Source organism: Eutrigla gurnardus (assembly GCF_963514095.1).
Source record: "Eutrigla gurnardus genome assembly, chromosome: 13".
Classification (NCBI taxonomy): domain Eukaryota; kingdom Metazoa; phylum Chordata; class Actinopteri; order Perciformes; family Triglidae; genus Eutrigla; species Eutrigla gurnardus.
Genome location: NC_139936.1, coordinates 11,583,472 through 11,598,879, shown reverse-complemented (window position 1 = coordinate 11,598,879; position 15,408 = coordinate 11,583,472). Strand labels below are relative to the sequence as shown.

The 15,408-nt window shown below is 43.3% G+C and overlaps 1 protein-coding gene across 1 annotated transcript; it reads right to left on the bottom strand.

Annotated features, from left to right (window-relative positions):
* Window positions 1-2,144: 2,144 nt before the first annotated feature.
* ercc6l2 (excision repair cross-complementation group 6-like 2) lies at window positions 2,145-14,884 on the bottom strand. The gene is made up of 20 exons (XM_084024435.1): window positions 14,616-14,884; window positions 13,925-14,328; window positions 13,718-13,834; window positions 13,413-13,606; window positions 13,149-13,242; window positions 12,843-12,910; window positions 12,478-12,685; window positions 12,212-12,352; window positions 11,791-11,907; window positions 11,535-11,654; window positions 11,385-11,456; window positions 10,415-10,560; window positions 10,196-10,291; window positions 9,951-10,050; window positions 9,666-9,818; window positions 9,240-9,326; window positions 6,808-7,807; window positions 6,560-6,714; window positions 5,890-6,050; window positions 2,145-4,683 (listed from the first exon to the last, which is right to left on the bottom strand). The coding sequence occupies exons 1-20, from the start codon at window positions 14,641-14,643 to the stop codon at window positions 3,378-3,380; spliced, it is 4,767 nt and encodes a 1,588-aa protein (XP_083880561.1). The 5' UTR covers window positions 14,644-14,884; the 3' UTR covers window positions 2,145-3,377.
* Window positions 14,885-15,408: the final 524 nt, after the last annotated feature.

Sequence of the window (15,408 nt, the reverse complement as noted above, 5' to 3'; positions counted from 1 at the left end):
GACGAGCACAATGGGGAACGGAAGGGCCCAGGAGCCTGTGAATTAACCCTAATTACAGCTAACAGTTGCCTGGGTAACTGGATAGGAATGAGGGGCAAATGGTGTGTAATTTCCTAATGAAGGTGGGAGTTCTTCCTTTTCACATTTAGAGACCTCCTCGGCCTGTTACCGTAACAACAGGACTCCCCCCCCAATGTAGCCGTTTGCTTGCTGAGTCACCTGAAAAAATTTCATAGGGCCTCTGGATCAAACTGTTTATCCTGCTCCCTCATAAACAAGTATGATGGCACTTAAATACACGTTTTTAATGGTAATAACATTATTACAGTTGCCCTGGAGCCCTCACCACAGCGGCCCGGGTTAGGGTTCCGACCCCCGGCCCTCTGCTGCCTTCCGTTCCCCCTCTCTCCCCTTTTCCTCTCTTATCTTCGACTAGAAAGTAAATAAAAGAATATTCGTAGAAATCTGTGATTTCATTTGTTCATGTTTTCAGATGGCACACAATGACGTATTCAGCGCAGATATGGAAGTTAATTTATAGAAGTGAACAAAATAATCAACTGGAATGCAACAGCAACCCACACACGTTCAGAGGTGAACGATTTGAGTCGCCGACGGTCCCGAGAGTTTCTCTCGCTGGGGATTGCAGTTGGCATGCGATAACGGGCCCTGGGAAAGCTGTGCTCAACTGCTTTCCTTGTGCCTCCTGGATGTTTGAATCCTGCTGCATTGCATCTTTGTAGGCATGACACATGCTCACATCTGCATAGCAGTGTAATAACATGTTATGCTTACTAATCTTACTGCTGTCCTCAATCTTCATGATGTGGTCTCTTAATTGACCACAGTCCAAAGCCAATATATTTTTATTTATTCATTAGCAACAGTTGTGCTATGCCTCCTTTACCGTAGAGATTTGCAGGATTTAACTTGGTTGAAAACAACCGTCAATGGAGTTTAGAAATGAGCTATTAAGGAGAATCATCAAATGTTTCTCGAGCCTTAAAGGCCGTGAAAACTAATTTCCTCAATCAGCTTCTTACGTTGAGTGATGGGGTCCCAAACGTGAATACACGCAGTTTTCTGCCCAAGTAAAAACAGTTACATACTACATAATGTCACGTACTCCTGGCGTGGCAACATTTAACATTTAATGACCGCTGCTGGGTTGTTTGGTTGCTGTCAGTCCAATCTGATTTAACCGCATCTGCACAGTCCTCCAGTTGTTGCTTATTTAGGCTATTTAATGTTATAGGGTCTTTAATTGTGTATGCATTTGTACAAGAGCTAGTTCTTAATCAGCTAATTTCTGCACACTTTAACACGTTGCAGAGTGAATCTATGGAAACCTGAGCCAAAGATGACTGGAGGCCCGGGTCAGCATGGGTCAACACTCATTCACAGCTTTTTACAAACCAAATCAAGCTAAGTGTCAGAGTCTGACTTCTGCAAATAAACGTACACCACCAAGGCCGGCGCTCTGCCGCTCCGTCTGACGGTCCTGTTTATAACAGACTCGCAGACACCCTGGTTCTAGTGGCAGGAAACATAAACAGACTTCTCACCCTGCCCTTGACACAAAGAGAGGAGACACTAATAGGGAGAAACTGGAGAAACACGCCATGTCTTTGGTGGCGTTTCTCACGACTTCGCCTGGAGACGGCAAATCGCACGCGATAAAATACAAATACGGTCATCCTAACCGACCGAAGTGAGATATGCAACCACCCTGAGTGGTAAAACCTCACTCCGGATGCTTCACAGAATCCTGCAGTCAGCGTTTCGGATAAGAGAGCTTTGTTTGCCACTGAGCCATGTTAGCAGGCCTCCATTAGCCTCCCATCCACTGTCAGTCAGACGGTGAGCCCTTCTATTGTCGGGAAAATGCTAAGCCTCTCCGCTATCTCACGTGAACCAGACTATGACCACAAAAAGACAGATAGCGATCTGGGGGGGGGCTGGGTGCTTTTTAATCCACCTCCGTCTGAGATTTGAACAGGTGTGACTGATGTGTGGCCTCGGTATGCGTGCGCATGGAGATAGTCATGATCTACCACCCAGGAGGTCTACGGGCACAGGCACATGCACACACACACACACACACACACACAATGTACCAAGACATGTTCTGCCGAGGCATGTAGCTCTTTCTCTTGTTTATTGATAGCCATCAGCACTTTCTCATTTCTGCTAAACACAACCCAACACAGAGCAGCTCTCTTCGGGGTTCTATTTACTTCAGAGAAACAGCTGAAAGAGGTCAGACACAGCTGGGAGGTTCAGCACATGCATGCGCACCCCTGCATACACACGTCTAAGTAATGTCACGTAACTTTCTTTTGGGAGTAGTGACAAATTATTCTGTCACTGGGGTTTGAAACACACTTATAGAGAGTGAGAGGTCAGGTGGATGGACGCGTGTGAAAACGAGTCCCCATCCCTCTTCTCCAAGCTCAGCTAAGTCTTCGACCGCTCATTGTGATTTCTCCAATGCCGCAGCAGTCGTCACTCTGAGGGGCGTTCGTGGCACAATTGAGCAGAGCCTCCGTCGCAGAGATCGGATTACTGTGCAGAGAAACCACACCACCTACAATATGCACTCTCTCTCACGGGGAGCGCGAGGCGCCGAGAGTGACGGAGACATAACAGCAATTAGGGAGTTTTAAGTGATATCTCTGCAGGGCCACCAGCAGTCCCAGAGTGGCAGTCATGATATCCAATAACAATCATGGCTAATGCCTACAGCGGGTTGGGTGATCTGTCATCCACTTAACATCATATCAGGTGTCACACGAGTTTGAACAATGACATTTATTTGTGTATATGTGTATGGATTTGAACAGTTCAATCCTCAGACGAGGAAAGCCATTTGATTCATCACTTAGGGAATTTATGATGGCCATTTCTCTCTATTCTGACTTTTTACAGCCCAATCCAACGATTAATTGATAATGAAGATTCTCATTAGTTGCAGCCCTAAATGACATATTTACATGTTTTCACACTTTTTTATGAGAATTTAGATTAGAATGTTCCCCCAGGGGTTGTGTGTTAAGTTTAATTATTATTTTTTTTTTTAGAATTAAAGCAATAAACTTCCTTAAAATATGCAGTTTAAAATTCCCAGAGTGATTAACACCCTATTTATTTAAGTAACAGTCAGCATGAGACTAGTAACACACTAATTCAATGAATAAAAAAAGATGCAATTCATGACAATTTCAAAAATCTGAAATCTGTTAAGAGAAATCTGAGGCAGAAAAACCTGCTTTGAATATCCATTTAGAACGTTTTTGTACATCTCATTTAGAACCGCAAAAATTAAAAGTACAGATGTGAAAAATAAACTTCCAAACTCTCTAATTGTCTCTCCTGTATTATTTCTTCCAGAGAAACTTCTCATTAGTCTTCCAGAGAGTCTTGCTCTTCTCTTCTCCAGACTTCCTCCCCCGAGCTGCAACATTTGTGTTGATGCAAACCCTCTGCACTTCTGCAGGGTCCGTTAACCTGTTGATGCTCTCCTCATTACCCTCATTCAGGATGTCCCAGAAGTCTTTGCGACTGCCCTTTGATACCTCCTGGTGTAAATGTGGTTTGTTTGAGTTTGTGGAGGACAGGGAGTCTACTGGACCAGAATCAGCGTTATGAACGACTCTGTTTGGAGAAGGTGCGGTGAAAGACGTCTCTACTGACATGGAAGAGTGTGCAGGGGGTGTTTTCGGGGTGCCCCTCTGCTGTGCACCCTTGGGTTTGGGTTTTAACAGATCGTCGAGGATTGATGTATCTCCTATCAGATCTGTGAGGAGGGAGCGTTGTCTGGAAGTGGTTGTGGTCTCTTCGGGTGGAGAAGAGGTCTGAGGATTCTCTCTCTGGCGCTGAAATGGTTCACCGGTCCTGGAGGACGACTTTTGCTCTTGCTCCCTTAGCCGTGCTGTGGGTTTGGATAACGTGGTGGACCTGCCATGGCTGAGGTCCGAAGAAGAAGGGATGCGTCTGTCTGTGCAGTTCTGGAAAGCAGTAGCCTCCACAGACCCCAGACCACTGCTGCTGGCCTGATCCAAGCCAAGACCACCACCAGCTCTGAAGGCTCCAGAACTAGAAACACTACCCCTCTTTGTCCTCTTATGTCCTCTGGCACTGCAGGCCGTCTCCTTCTGCTCCTCTGACTCAAGGCTTGGAACATCACTTAGAAGTTCTAGGACATACTTTTCTGGGATCCGTTGCATTTTCTGGGGTGATAGAACATCCTTTTGTGGGGTTCTATGCTTCTTCTGAGGTTCAGAAACATCATTTTGTGCGTGTCTAGCCCTTTTCTGTCGCACAGAAACATTGCGTGGGGTTTCAGGGTTGGTTTTAGGTTCAGGATCCTTCTGAGTGTTGGGCTTTTTGCGAGGCTTTCTCTCAGCTTTTGGAACATCCTTTTGTGGGGTCTTGGTATGTGTGTGAGATTTTACGGCTGTTTTGGTGGATGGTGAAGAGGTAGCGGTTGAAGAGGAGGTCTGTGCTGCGCCGGGTTGTGGGAAGTTGTTTGTGACTGTGTTGGCCAGGTCGGGGTGGTTCAGTGAAGTGTAATACTGTTGTAGCCAGGCCAGCCTCTGGGTCGAGTTTCCTCTCAGAATTTCCACTGCAAACTCACGGACTGCGGGAAATTTACATCTTTCTGTCATTTCCTCCAGCTGCTGCCTACACACAAGCACACAAAGGACACCAAGGCAGAAATGAGTACAAAATATTAAATAATATTAATAAAAAGGGTGTGTTTTTAAAACTAATATCACCTGCTAATATCCTGTGAAGGTAACAGCACATTCACACATGCCCAGTTAGTACAAGGCCAGAGTTTGGCAGATGTGAGCATACAGTAAAATACTTTAAAATCACACATAAAACAACGTCTTTAAAAAAAAAACCACAAGGCCTATATTATTATAAGCCCATATTATTAATCAGATATTCTGCGGGTCTGCTCTCCACATATTCGGGCTCATAGCCATGCCGTGTGAGGTGTTTTTCCTCAGCTCCAAGGCAGTCATTAAAACGTTGGTCTGACTCTGGCTTGGGGACAGAAATACTTCAACTTCAACTTCCAACAATAAATCAAAGTAACGGCGGTAAAACATGACATGCATGTGTATTCGAATCATTAAACGGTGAGGTTAATTGAGGGGATATCAGTATAACTAGTGTGTATTTTTATTCAAGGGTGAGCCACAGAGATACAGTCTTCCTGGGGAAGTGAGACTGGAGCCATGAAGGTGTCTGTGTGTCTGTGTACGAGTGTGGGGGCGGAGGTGATGCAGCAGGACAGAGGTGTGTAGTTGAGCCCCGTGTGCCTGTACGTACGCATAAATGCTTGTTAGGACGTGTGCGCGTGTATCAGTGTGGGTTTGGAAGTCCTCGGGCAATCATTTTTTGTTAGTCTCCGGAGGGCTGCGGTTGTGGAGGGGAAAACTCTTGCACTGTTGGGCCCGAACATAACAGGGTAATCTTTGGCATGATGCTGGGAAATAGGTGGAAAGCTCAGAGGTGGTCCTGAGGCCCAGGTGGGGGCGCTCAACACCATATCTGTGGTAACTTTTGGCCTACTTCCCTACACTGCCAGGAATTCCTCTCTTCCGACTTCACTCTTTACACCCCCTTCCCTGAATTATTCTCATTTAAACCATGCAGCCAACCCCCTTAACTGAACTAATTTTTCCTTCGCCATGCTACCTATGAGTTTGTTTCTCTTCCACCTCTTTTACCCTTCTCGTGGTAAATCCGCCATATCTCATGTTCTATAATCCGCTCCTTTTCTTGATCTCTTCCTCTCAGCTTTCTCCGGGTTATCCTAACTGCTATCGCTGTTCTTTTCCCTTCGCCCCACCTCTCCTCACACTCTTTAAGTACCTGCGTATGGCCTTAGGAGTCTCTCCAATGATAAAGGTGGTGTGTCTGGTGTGGTGCACAGTCTTGCTGGCGAAGGTGATTGGGTGGTCCACGCTGGGCTTCTCCACTCTGACAGGAGGGGGCCGAGGCTGACTGTCTGGTGGGCTCAATGACAGGCTCTCCTACAATGAAACAAGAGATCTGCATCATACCAAATAATTACACTTTTAAAATGAAACATCTCTCCTCTAGTCAATACTGTTAGCTGAGATGTGTTGAGGTTTCATGTATGACATGATAGTGCATGACTTAAATATAGGCAGTTTATATACAACTGCTGCTTCCCATCAAGCACGACTGAGCTATTGTTATTATACAAAGAACTCAAGCGTATGTCCTTGCATACCCCTCCCATGTCATAGTGAGCATGTGTGTCTGATGCAGAATTGGCAAGCTTTATTCTTCTATATGCCAATATGCAATTGCCGCAATGCTTTGGTAGGAAACAGGACTATAAGAGCAACGTCTGGGGATTGTTTTTTTTTTTCAGAAATCCTGTCACAGTTTCTGAAAAAAATATATAGCCCTGTTGAAATTCAATTGATCTAATCTAATTTGAGATGTCAAGCTTTATACATCATTATGCATTAGAAAAACAACTGAACGAAAGTGATTTTAAGGCAGTATGTACCTCCTGGGTGCCTAGAAGGTCATTGGCTGGGAGCTGAGAGTACTTCTTGCGTTCAAACACGTCTCGTACAGCAGCTCTACTGATCCTCTCCTCTGCTTTGCTGCCGCCCACCACTCGCTGGTTAGAGTGGGTGTACACCACCTCGTTCACTCCCTCTTTAAAACAGAAGGATACATATTTAATGTTAAAGTTAAAATCATTGAAATTATGAGCATAAAATTAGAAAAACAATAAGCATAGAGTCTGACCTAGCACACCATCGATAGTTCCACCTTTTCCTTTGGATGCGGGGGATGTCTGACTTTTTAGACTTGTAAATGAAACCGTTTTGGGCATCCCTGCTTGTCTCTTTGTCCCGTTGCTTGTTGCATCTCTTTGCCCATCTTTTGGCAACTCAACTCTGAATCTTTCAGACTGTGGAGATGTGAAGTGACATCCTGCAGATCTCCTTTTCTTACCAGGAACGTGTTCATCATCAGATGATGTGCACGTCTCTATGTCGTCTGTGTTAATGTATCGGGTCTTGCCCACAACACTTGCTTTTGGCCTCTTTCTGTTGCGGTCCAGCCTTTCTCTCCCACTCTCCCTACCATGTAAATTTAAAGTGTCTGGCTTGGACTGAGTCTTTGCCTCGATATCCAAATCCTCAGATTCATCTGAGTAACCCTCTACGTGGCGCGATTTGGGAACTGGAGTTTTGAGCTTCTTTTTGTCCGTTGAGGAAATCTCATCACTCTCCTCATCCACTGTAATTTTCTTATTCTTCCACCCTTTCAGGCCTTGTGTCTTTCTTACTGCACCAGCAGTCTGCTTCAACAAAGAAACCATCTCGTGTCTCTCCCCATCTCCGTTCTCCCTGTCTTCTTTGTCTGAACTGCTTGAGGTGTCCCAAGTTATTGGTCTGAATTTAGGGAGACGGACTGCACCATTTCCAGTATTGGACTTCTCGCAGATGCCAGAGGAGGTACCCGCCATCTTCTGATCTTCCTCAGAGTCACTGTCCCCTTCTGCAAACTCTGATTTGCTTTCGACCCTTCCGAGGAGCCTGGAGAAACCGTGCTGTAGAAGACTCATTCGACCCGGACCAGTGGCAGCATTCCCACTACCGATGTCGTCCACTGCACTGGGGTTTGATGCCTTGCTCTTAAGACCATGCTTATCCTCATCATCTTCACTTCCACTGCTGAAGTCCAACACCCCTCTGGAGACTTGTACAGGGCCATGAGCGGGCAGAGAGTCTCCAGGTCCCTTAAATAAAACAGTAGAAACAAACAGCTAAAGAAAAGTAGGGACAGGTTGGCATAGAAAGCAGTAAAAGGTAGGTAGTGTGGGAACAAGAAATGTTTTTAACTTTATAGTCATTGTGTGAGATTTTCTTACAAAATAGCAAAAAGGGGGTAACAACGTTAGATTTCATAATACAAAACAGATGTTTTTAATGGAAAAAAAATCTATGTGACATTTGCTACCCATTGTAATTTGCCAACTAGATGACTTTCCCCCCCACTGGTGTGCAAGTTGGTGCTTACATGCCTGGAGCCTCTCTGTGCGTGTTAAGGCACCCCAGTGTATTCTGTATTTTTGAAAGAATCTGACAAGCCTCAGTGGAGCAGCAGCCCTGTAAAAAGGACTTGGCTGGGAACGGGATGATAAGGGGTATCACTGTGTAAATAAATAGCAGAAAAGCAGAAGATAGGCTTCAGTGTGGTCTGCTCCTTCCATTAGGACACGCAAGTAATTACATCCAGCTGTTTCACACAGCATCAGAGAGAAAGAGAAACCCGTCCTTTAGTTTCGCTTAAATTCAAAGAATTTAATGTAAAATTGTTTATTTTGTAAACTAAGTCCTTAAAGTGACACTCCACCCAAAATGTCTTGCATTGTGTGCTATTAAATACCAATGCCTTAGGCGCTTGAAGGGGCTGCTGTAAAAAGTCTGTAGTTTTCACACTGACAAAGGAGCAGTTACAACCGATGGTTACCGTTGTTTTCATGGCAAAAAGCATCAAAACCTCCATAGAAGCTCCAAACTATGCTCAGTATGGTAAACAGTGTGACCCAAAAGCAGTGGAATTGCCAAATTCTGCTGAAATTATGACAACTAAGACAGGAGTGGTTTAAAAGATTTCCATTGATCTTGTATTTTTTTTCACTTAAAAAAATAAAGAAATAAAAAAAATCACCATGTGAATCTTTTGCAACTGCCTGGACTCAAGCGAACCACAACCGCTGTAAGGAAACTACACACTTTTTACTGCCACATTTAAAGTAAACAGCAGGGTGAGTATCTGATACGGAGAAGAAAGAATTTAGCCAGATTAACTCTTTACCATATTCTTCCTATAAGAGTAACATAATTTGTCTCATTTTGACAAATTGGTCACAGTAGAACCAGTTTCTTCCTCATAAATGGGTCTTTCTGGCATAAACAGGAAGATTAGAAGACAAAGAAGAACCGAGGAAGCAATAAAGTAAAGAGTTTCAGCTCAGGCAGGAAAAGTTAAATGAGATTGCGTGAGTTGGTTGACTGACAAACAGGAAAGTCCCTGTTTGAGGTATCCACTCTTTCACATGGGAATATGGGAGGATGAGTGGGCCGCCCGGGAGAGATGATGGAGCGAGGGATGGGATGATGAATGCCCTAATGTTGTGGGTCTCTGAGAACGGCAGAGTTACTCACGCTAACTCCCTTCGTCTCCTCCTCCTCCTTCGCTTCGCCCGTGTGTGTGCTGCTGGTCAGGACACCGGCCTCCACTCGTCCTTCTCTCTGACAGGAAGGGCAAAAGAGAGACACACATTTCTGAAAACGGAACAATTTGATTGTATGACATAAATGTAATGATGTTACAATCGTCAACAATACATGATATTCTCAGGTTTTCTGATACTAGAAATATCAGTAAGCGACATTCCTCTTTAATTCCTATATCAAACCAAAAATACTTAGAGTTGAGGGCGTCTATGACTAGTCCACATGACCACATAAGAGTAAATTCCAAAGAACACTCCTCTACAGATTTGTGAGATCAGCAGGATGATGTGAGGCAGTAGGCTACGCTAGAACACATCATCAATCAAGCAGTAAAAGGCACGTAGGCTATCTAACCTCTAGTATCTTGCGGGTGAGGCATGTCCCTTTGTTTTGCAGCCTGAAGAGGTTTTTGATCCCAAACAGCTCCCCCTTATGGTCACCATGCCCCTGCACTGCCTCAAAGTACCGCCGCGAACTCTCCTTGCCCACAACGGAGCACTGCAATTGCTGCAAGATGGGAAAGGCAGGACAGAAAAGTACAGTACTTGAAGAGAGCTCACATTTGGAAGCATTCGTAGCAATTCTTTTTTTTTTATTATTATTATTTGATTTGTGTGTGTGGTTACAGTTGTCTGTTACCTGTTTGTAAACTTGTCTGAGGTAGATAATCTCCTCTATAGTCCCCAATGAGATCAGCCTAAGAACAGTCACATCTCTGCGTTGGCCAATACGGTATGCCCTGATTCACACAACACACATCGTGCATATTCAAAAGTGGTTTCTTAACTTTGTAAAGCTAAATGTTACGAATAAATACACAATATAAATTATATAAACACAGAATAAAAATATGTTGTAGGGTCAAGATTTGACCCGCAACCTACCTGTCAATAGCTTGGAGGTCATTGGCTGGGTTCCACGTGGGGTCAAAGAGCATTACCACATTGGCCCCTACAAAGTTAAGACCAAGACCACCCGCCCTGAGGGAGCAAAGACACAGTTACCAGCAGGTCCAAGGTTTTGGATATATTTAAAATAAGCACCAATGCAAATGCAAATGTGTAAATCTAAGAAATCACTATAATTGTAATTGTTTGACTAACATGGTGGAAACCAGGCAGATACTGATGTGAGGGGAGTTGTTAAACTCTGTGACAATCTGGACTCTCTCTTTGGATTTGGTGGCTCCGTCCAGCCTGCTGTAGTCCAGCCCTTCGGCCATGCAGTAGCTCTCCAGCACATCCAACAGCTGACAGGTCAAACACACAACAAATGATTGTGATGGGTTCAAAGCACATAAATCAACGATGTAAAGACATCTCTCCATCTATTGTGTGAATTCACACATTGAAGAGTTTGCATGAGCGATGAAATGCAACCGCTAGACAAAAGAATGAAATAAAAAATAAACAGGCAATGGGAGTTAAGTTTTAGGCATTTATAGATATACTATATGGGTAATAATGAGCCTTGCACAATCCAAACAATATGGACTCTATGATTACCAAAAAAACAAAACGTAGGCCATGAAAATATGACCTCATAGCAGACAGAAATGTTATCGTACTGTCTCAGGTGACAGCGACCAATAAACTCTGCAGTCGAATTATCTTTAAAGCTATAATGGACTTTACTTATGGAACCCAAAGGCTTCCCTATTAATCTTTGTGATGAGAAAACCATGTCTCCTGCTACTACTCTTCTGTAAACAACTAATCTACTGTAACAGTAGTGACAATTAAGGGTGTGCGCTCAAGCCTGTCATTGTGTTAAGAAATGCTGAATGGATAGGAAGCTGGGACCAAGGAACAACCAATCAGCCTGTAGTGAAGTCAGCTGGTCAAGTCATCACTATCAGTATTGTAATTCATATAAACAATCTACATACAATTACAAAAAAAAGCCTTAAACGAACAGAATTATAGTTGTTTAATGGAGATTTTTCTGCATATGCATGCATTACATGTGAGAGAGATTGATACAGTTGCTATCATTGAATATTTCTCACTGAAGTTTGAAACAAAAGTTCTGATTTCAATAAAAACGAGGTGCGCACACAAACACAGCTCTCACCTTGGTTGAGAAGGAAAAAAGAAGGACTTTATCTCTCCTTTGCAGGTAATGTTTCAGCAGCTTCTGCAAAACCTGGAAGGAAGCACAGATATGTTCACCCACACTGAAACAGCCAATAATGAGCAGGTGACTGAGCCTTTCAAACAATACCTTCATCTTTCCACTGTACATTGGGTCCGACAAGGCCACAAATGCTTCGTCTTTGCATCTCTTCACAAAGTCTGGAAATCTTTGGAATACCTTTGCACAGATGCCACCCACATACTTTTCCTGGAAGAAGCAAATGAGTCGTTAAAGTGAAATAAATCCATCACGAGACAGTAAGGACTTAGTCTGGGAAAACTGTCCAGATGATAGCTCTAATGAATAAGTGTAGTAAATGAGTAATAGGGCAACACGTTTCTACCTGTCTCTTGCTGGTGCCTGCAGTTGATTGAAGTAGTGCTGCATGGTTGGCAACCTTCCTCAATATGGCCAAGTAACTAAAGTACAGCGTCTTTATTGGTACACCTTCTGAGTTTTTCTGCAATAAAAGAAATGTATGATTAGAAGGCTCGGATTTCTCCTCTGATTGTATTGCGGAGTGAATCAGGTTTGAAACCGGCCCAAAACTTCAGTAGCCTGAGCTGGGATTAGATACCTAAAGGTCAAGTTCACTTCACAAAAATCATATTTTCAACATGTTTGTCTGATATAGGGGATCTGACCCCTAAGAAAATACAGGTGAATTATGAGTTGGACTTATTCCATTATTCATAGCAAACAACCCTTCAGACTTTAATGTGTTACAATAGACCACATACAAAGGTACAGAGTGTTGAACTAACTTCATAGCAGCATCTTCCACGGCTGCGTCCACTTTGACAGTGACATTTTTCTGAAGACCTCAGCATTAACATCACATCTTCAGAGTCCAGCACCGTCTGATACACAGTCTGCTGAAAATCTGTCAGAGAGCAATACACCACCTAGGAGAAAACACACACGGGTTGCTTTCAGACATCATAGACCTTCATGTGGATACTTTGATGATTCAATATTGCCATCTAGGTGGTGCATTTGTGAGTTTCTGGTTTGACTTGACCAATCTCACCCTGTCATCCTTCTTAGGCAGTTGTTCCTTGATGATAGCTTTAGTCCTTCTGAGGAACCAGCGGGAAATCTTCATCGCCAGGGCCCTGACAGTCTTCCTCCCTGTAGCTAGGGCACGTTTGGTTGCACTGTGCCTCTGCGCTTGCTCAATCGGATCTGAAAACTCGTTCTTGAAATGGCCTATGGAGCCAAGACAACCAGGTATGGCCCTAAAAAGAATAAGTATATGAATGCTGATAAGTTAAGTAAAATTTTGCCACATCACTTCCACGACAGGGAACAAAAAGACTGAAATATAGACGTATATATATAGACTTTTAAATATGCAAATGACAAATGTGTTTTCTAAAAAGTATTTTCACTTACCAGTCCATGACACACCAAAGCTCCTCAATGTTGTTCTGTAAGATGGTGCCAGTGAGGCCAACTCTGATCTGATGAAAATACAAGTGCAAAGCTAGCATCAAAAGCATGGTGCATGCAAAGCTCAGCTTACTAGCCGCTCATCATCATAGTGGTACAATTTGATCTTTTCTCATTAAAGCAGAGATGAGGACGTCTTGAGTGCAGACTTGACACTTCTTAAATCAGCACTCTGCCATCAGTAAATCTGCACAGTCACACTAATAATACAATGAAATGATAACAAAACATAAGATAAAGCTCTCTGACCTTACATTCCAGACCCTTCATGGCCTGAGTGATCTGAGAATTTGGATTTTTTATCTTGTGGGCCTCATCCACAACCACAGCAGACCAGTGTATACTGCAGAGAGAGCAAAGGTATATTATATTATTACATTTTTATATTTTAACCACAGAAAAAAATACAATTACAAAAAACGAATTTATCACACAACAAATGAAATGTGTGTTTACAGGAAACATGTAATTCAATGCATTTGTTTCATGCGTGTTGTTGAGCTTAGTTCTTACTTATTAAACTGCTCCAGACAAAGGCGCAGAGTCTCATAGGTAGTGAGAGCGATCTCGATGCGCCCCTTCTTGATGCGAGCCAGCTCCTCCTCTTTCCTCAGACCGTGGACCACCACACACTGGAAGTTGCCCCATGTATCCAGTTCATTTTTCCAATTATAAAGCACTGATAGGGGGGCCACAATGAGGAACACCTAGACCAGATCATGGAACAAATACAGAGGGTGACAAATCATTACTCATATCTGTTGCTGCACTTCATTGGATGCATCTGGTATTTGAAACTAGCATATTTCAGTACTCACCTTTTGGGGTTTGCTTTGCTTGGAGGGCATCTGACTCTGCAGAAACTGAGGCCTGTTGTTCTCGACGTCCTTCCACGTGCCCGTTTTGTGCAATACAGCAGCAAGGAAACCAATGACCTAAGATAACCAAGAGACAGCCATGTGAGACATGCATGCAGACATTTCATTGATTGTGCAAATCAGCTGTGGAGCTAATGTGCTTTTCACCTGTACAGTTTTTCCCAGGCCCATGTCGTCCCCCAACACACAACCTCTGGAACAGATGTAGTTGTTGTAAATGAACCTGATGCCTTCTCTCTGATAGTCCCTCAGGTATCTGTTGAGGGTGTAGGGGACTCTGTCCCCATCAACCTCACTCAACTCTAAGGGGACACACAGCCTGGTGTCGGTGACGCTGCTGGGAAACAAGGGTTTCTCCTGGGTCAAGTGACTCAAGCCTGCTTGCTCTTCCTCCTCCTCCTCTTCCTCTTCTTCTTCTGCATCTTTACCGGGGATAGCTAATACCACCTGCGCTGAGGTATCATTAGGATGAGAGGTGGAGGTCAGTCTCTCAATGGTGGCTCCGCGCAGAGTGCCATCTCTCGGATCAGGAGCCAAACATCTCCATGTTGCTGTAAAGTAAGTCACACATTAGTCATTAATTAGCTGTTATTTGAACATCTTTAAAACGACTCCACCGAAGGCACACAAGTGTTGATATCAGTGGGCTGTATTACGTACAAATTAGTCTGCTTTCTGTTATTAATGGACAGAAAATACAGCGAAGAAGAAGAGTAAAGTTAATTTAACGTTAATGTTCCCTGGTATAAGAAATATGCCTACAATTATCAGAGGTAACGTTAACGCAAACAAGTGTCCAGCAGAAACGTAGCAACAGGTAAAACATGCATTTTCAAACCTTGTTCGACTGCAGAAGGTGAAGCCATCAGGATAACTTTACATTATAAGTGTCCCTTCTCCTCTTCTTCGTGTGGATAAGTAAATGTAGCATGCTAGCTAGCTCGATTAGCTTAACTTAGCTAACACATTCAGCAAAAGACAGCTCGGCGACGACTACGGGACGACAAACGGAGTGTCGTTTTTTTTTTTACTTTATCGTCCGGATAAGTTCATTTATTGCCTTCAATTCACAGGCAGACACACAACAGCAGCAGCTGCAGCCCTCCTGTAGCTTGCTGTATGTTTATCTATCTTAACGTCCAGTGACGCACTTTCGACGCGTTACATCGATTTAAAATAAAAACGTAAACGTCTACTTTACACTTTATAAAAATAACATATTTTCTACATAATGGATGTTTTCTTGATTCAGCCGTTTATTTTCCGTTTACCGTACATATTCCGCTGTCGGACATTGTGTTGAAAGTGCTGGGTCAAATAACAAAATAAAACAGTACAATCATGAAAAAAACATTGTTGCTTTAAAATCTAATAACAGTAATTGTTGATAATTTCGTCAATGCTTTTCTCAGCCAATAGGCAATATAGGCGAGTCCTATAGATACACAAATCATTTTATAAAATAAAGTGTTGATGTATTTCTGCAGATGCTGCAGTAACATTGATGCTGCACATTCAAAATGTCACATTATGCACAACATAGGCCTGCATGTAAAATGTTGTCATCCCATATAGGCCAATTGATATTAGTATAACTGCACTGTGCAGTTGGAACAACACTGGTACTGTTT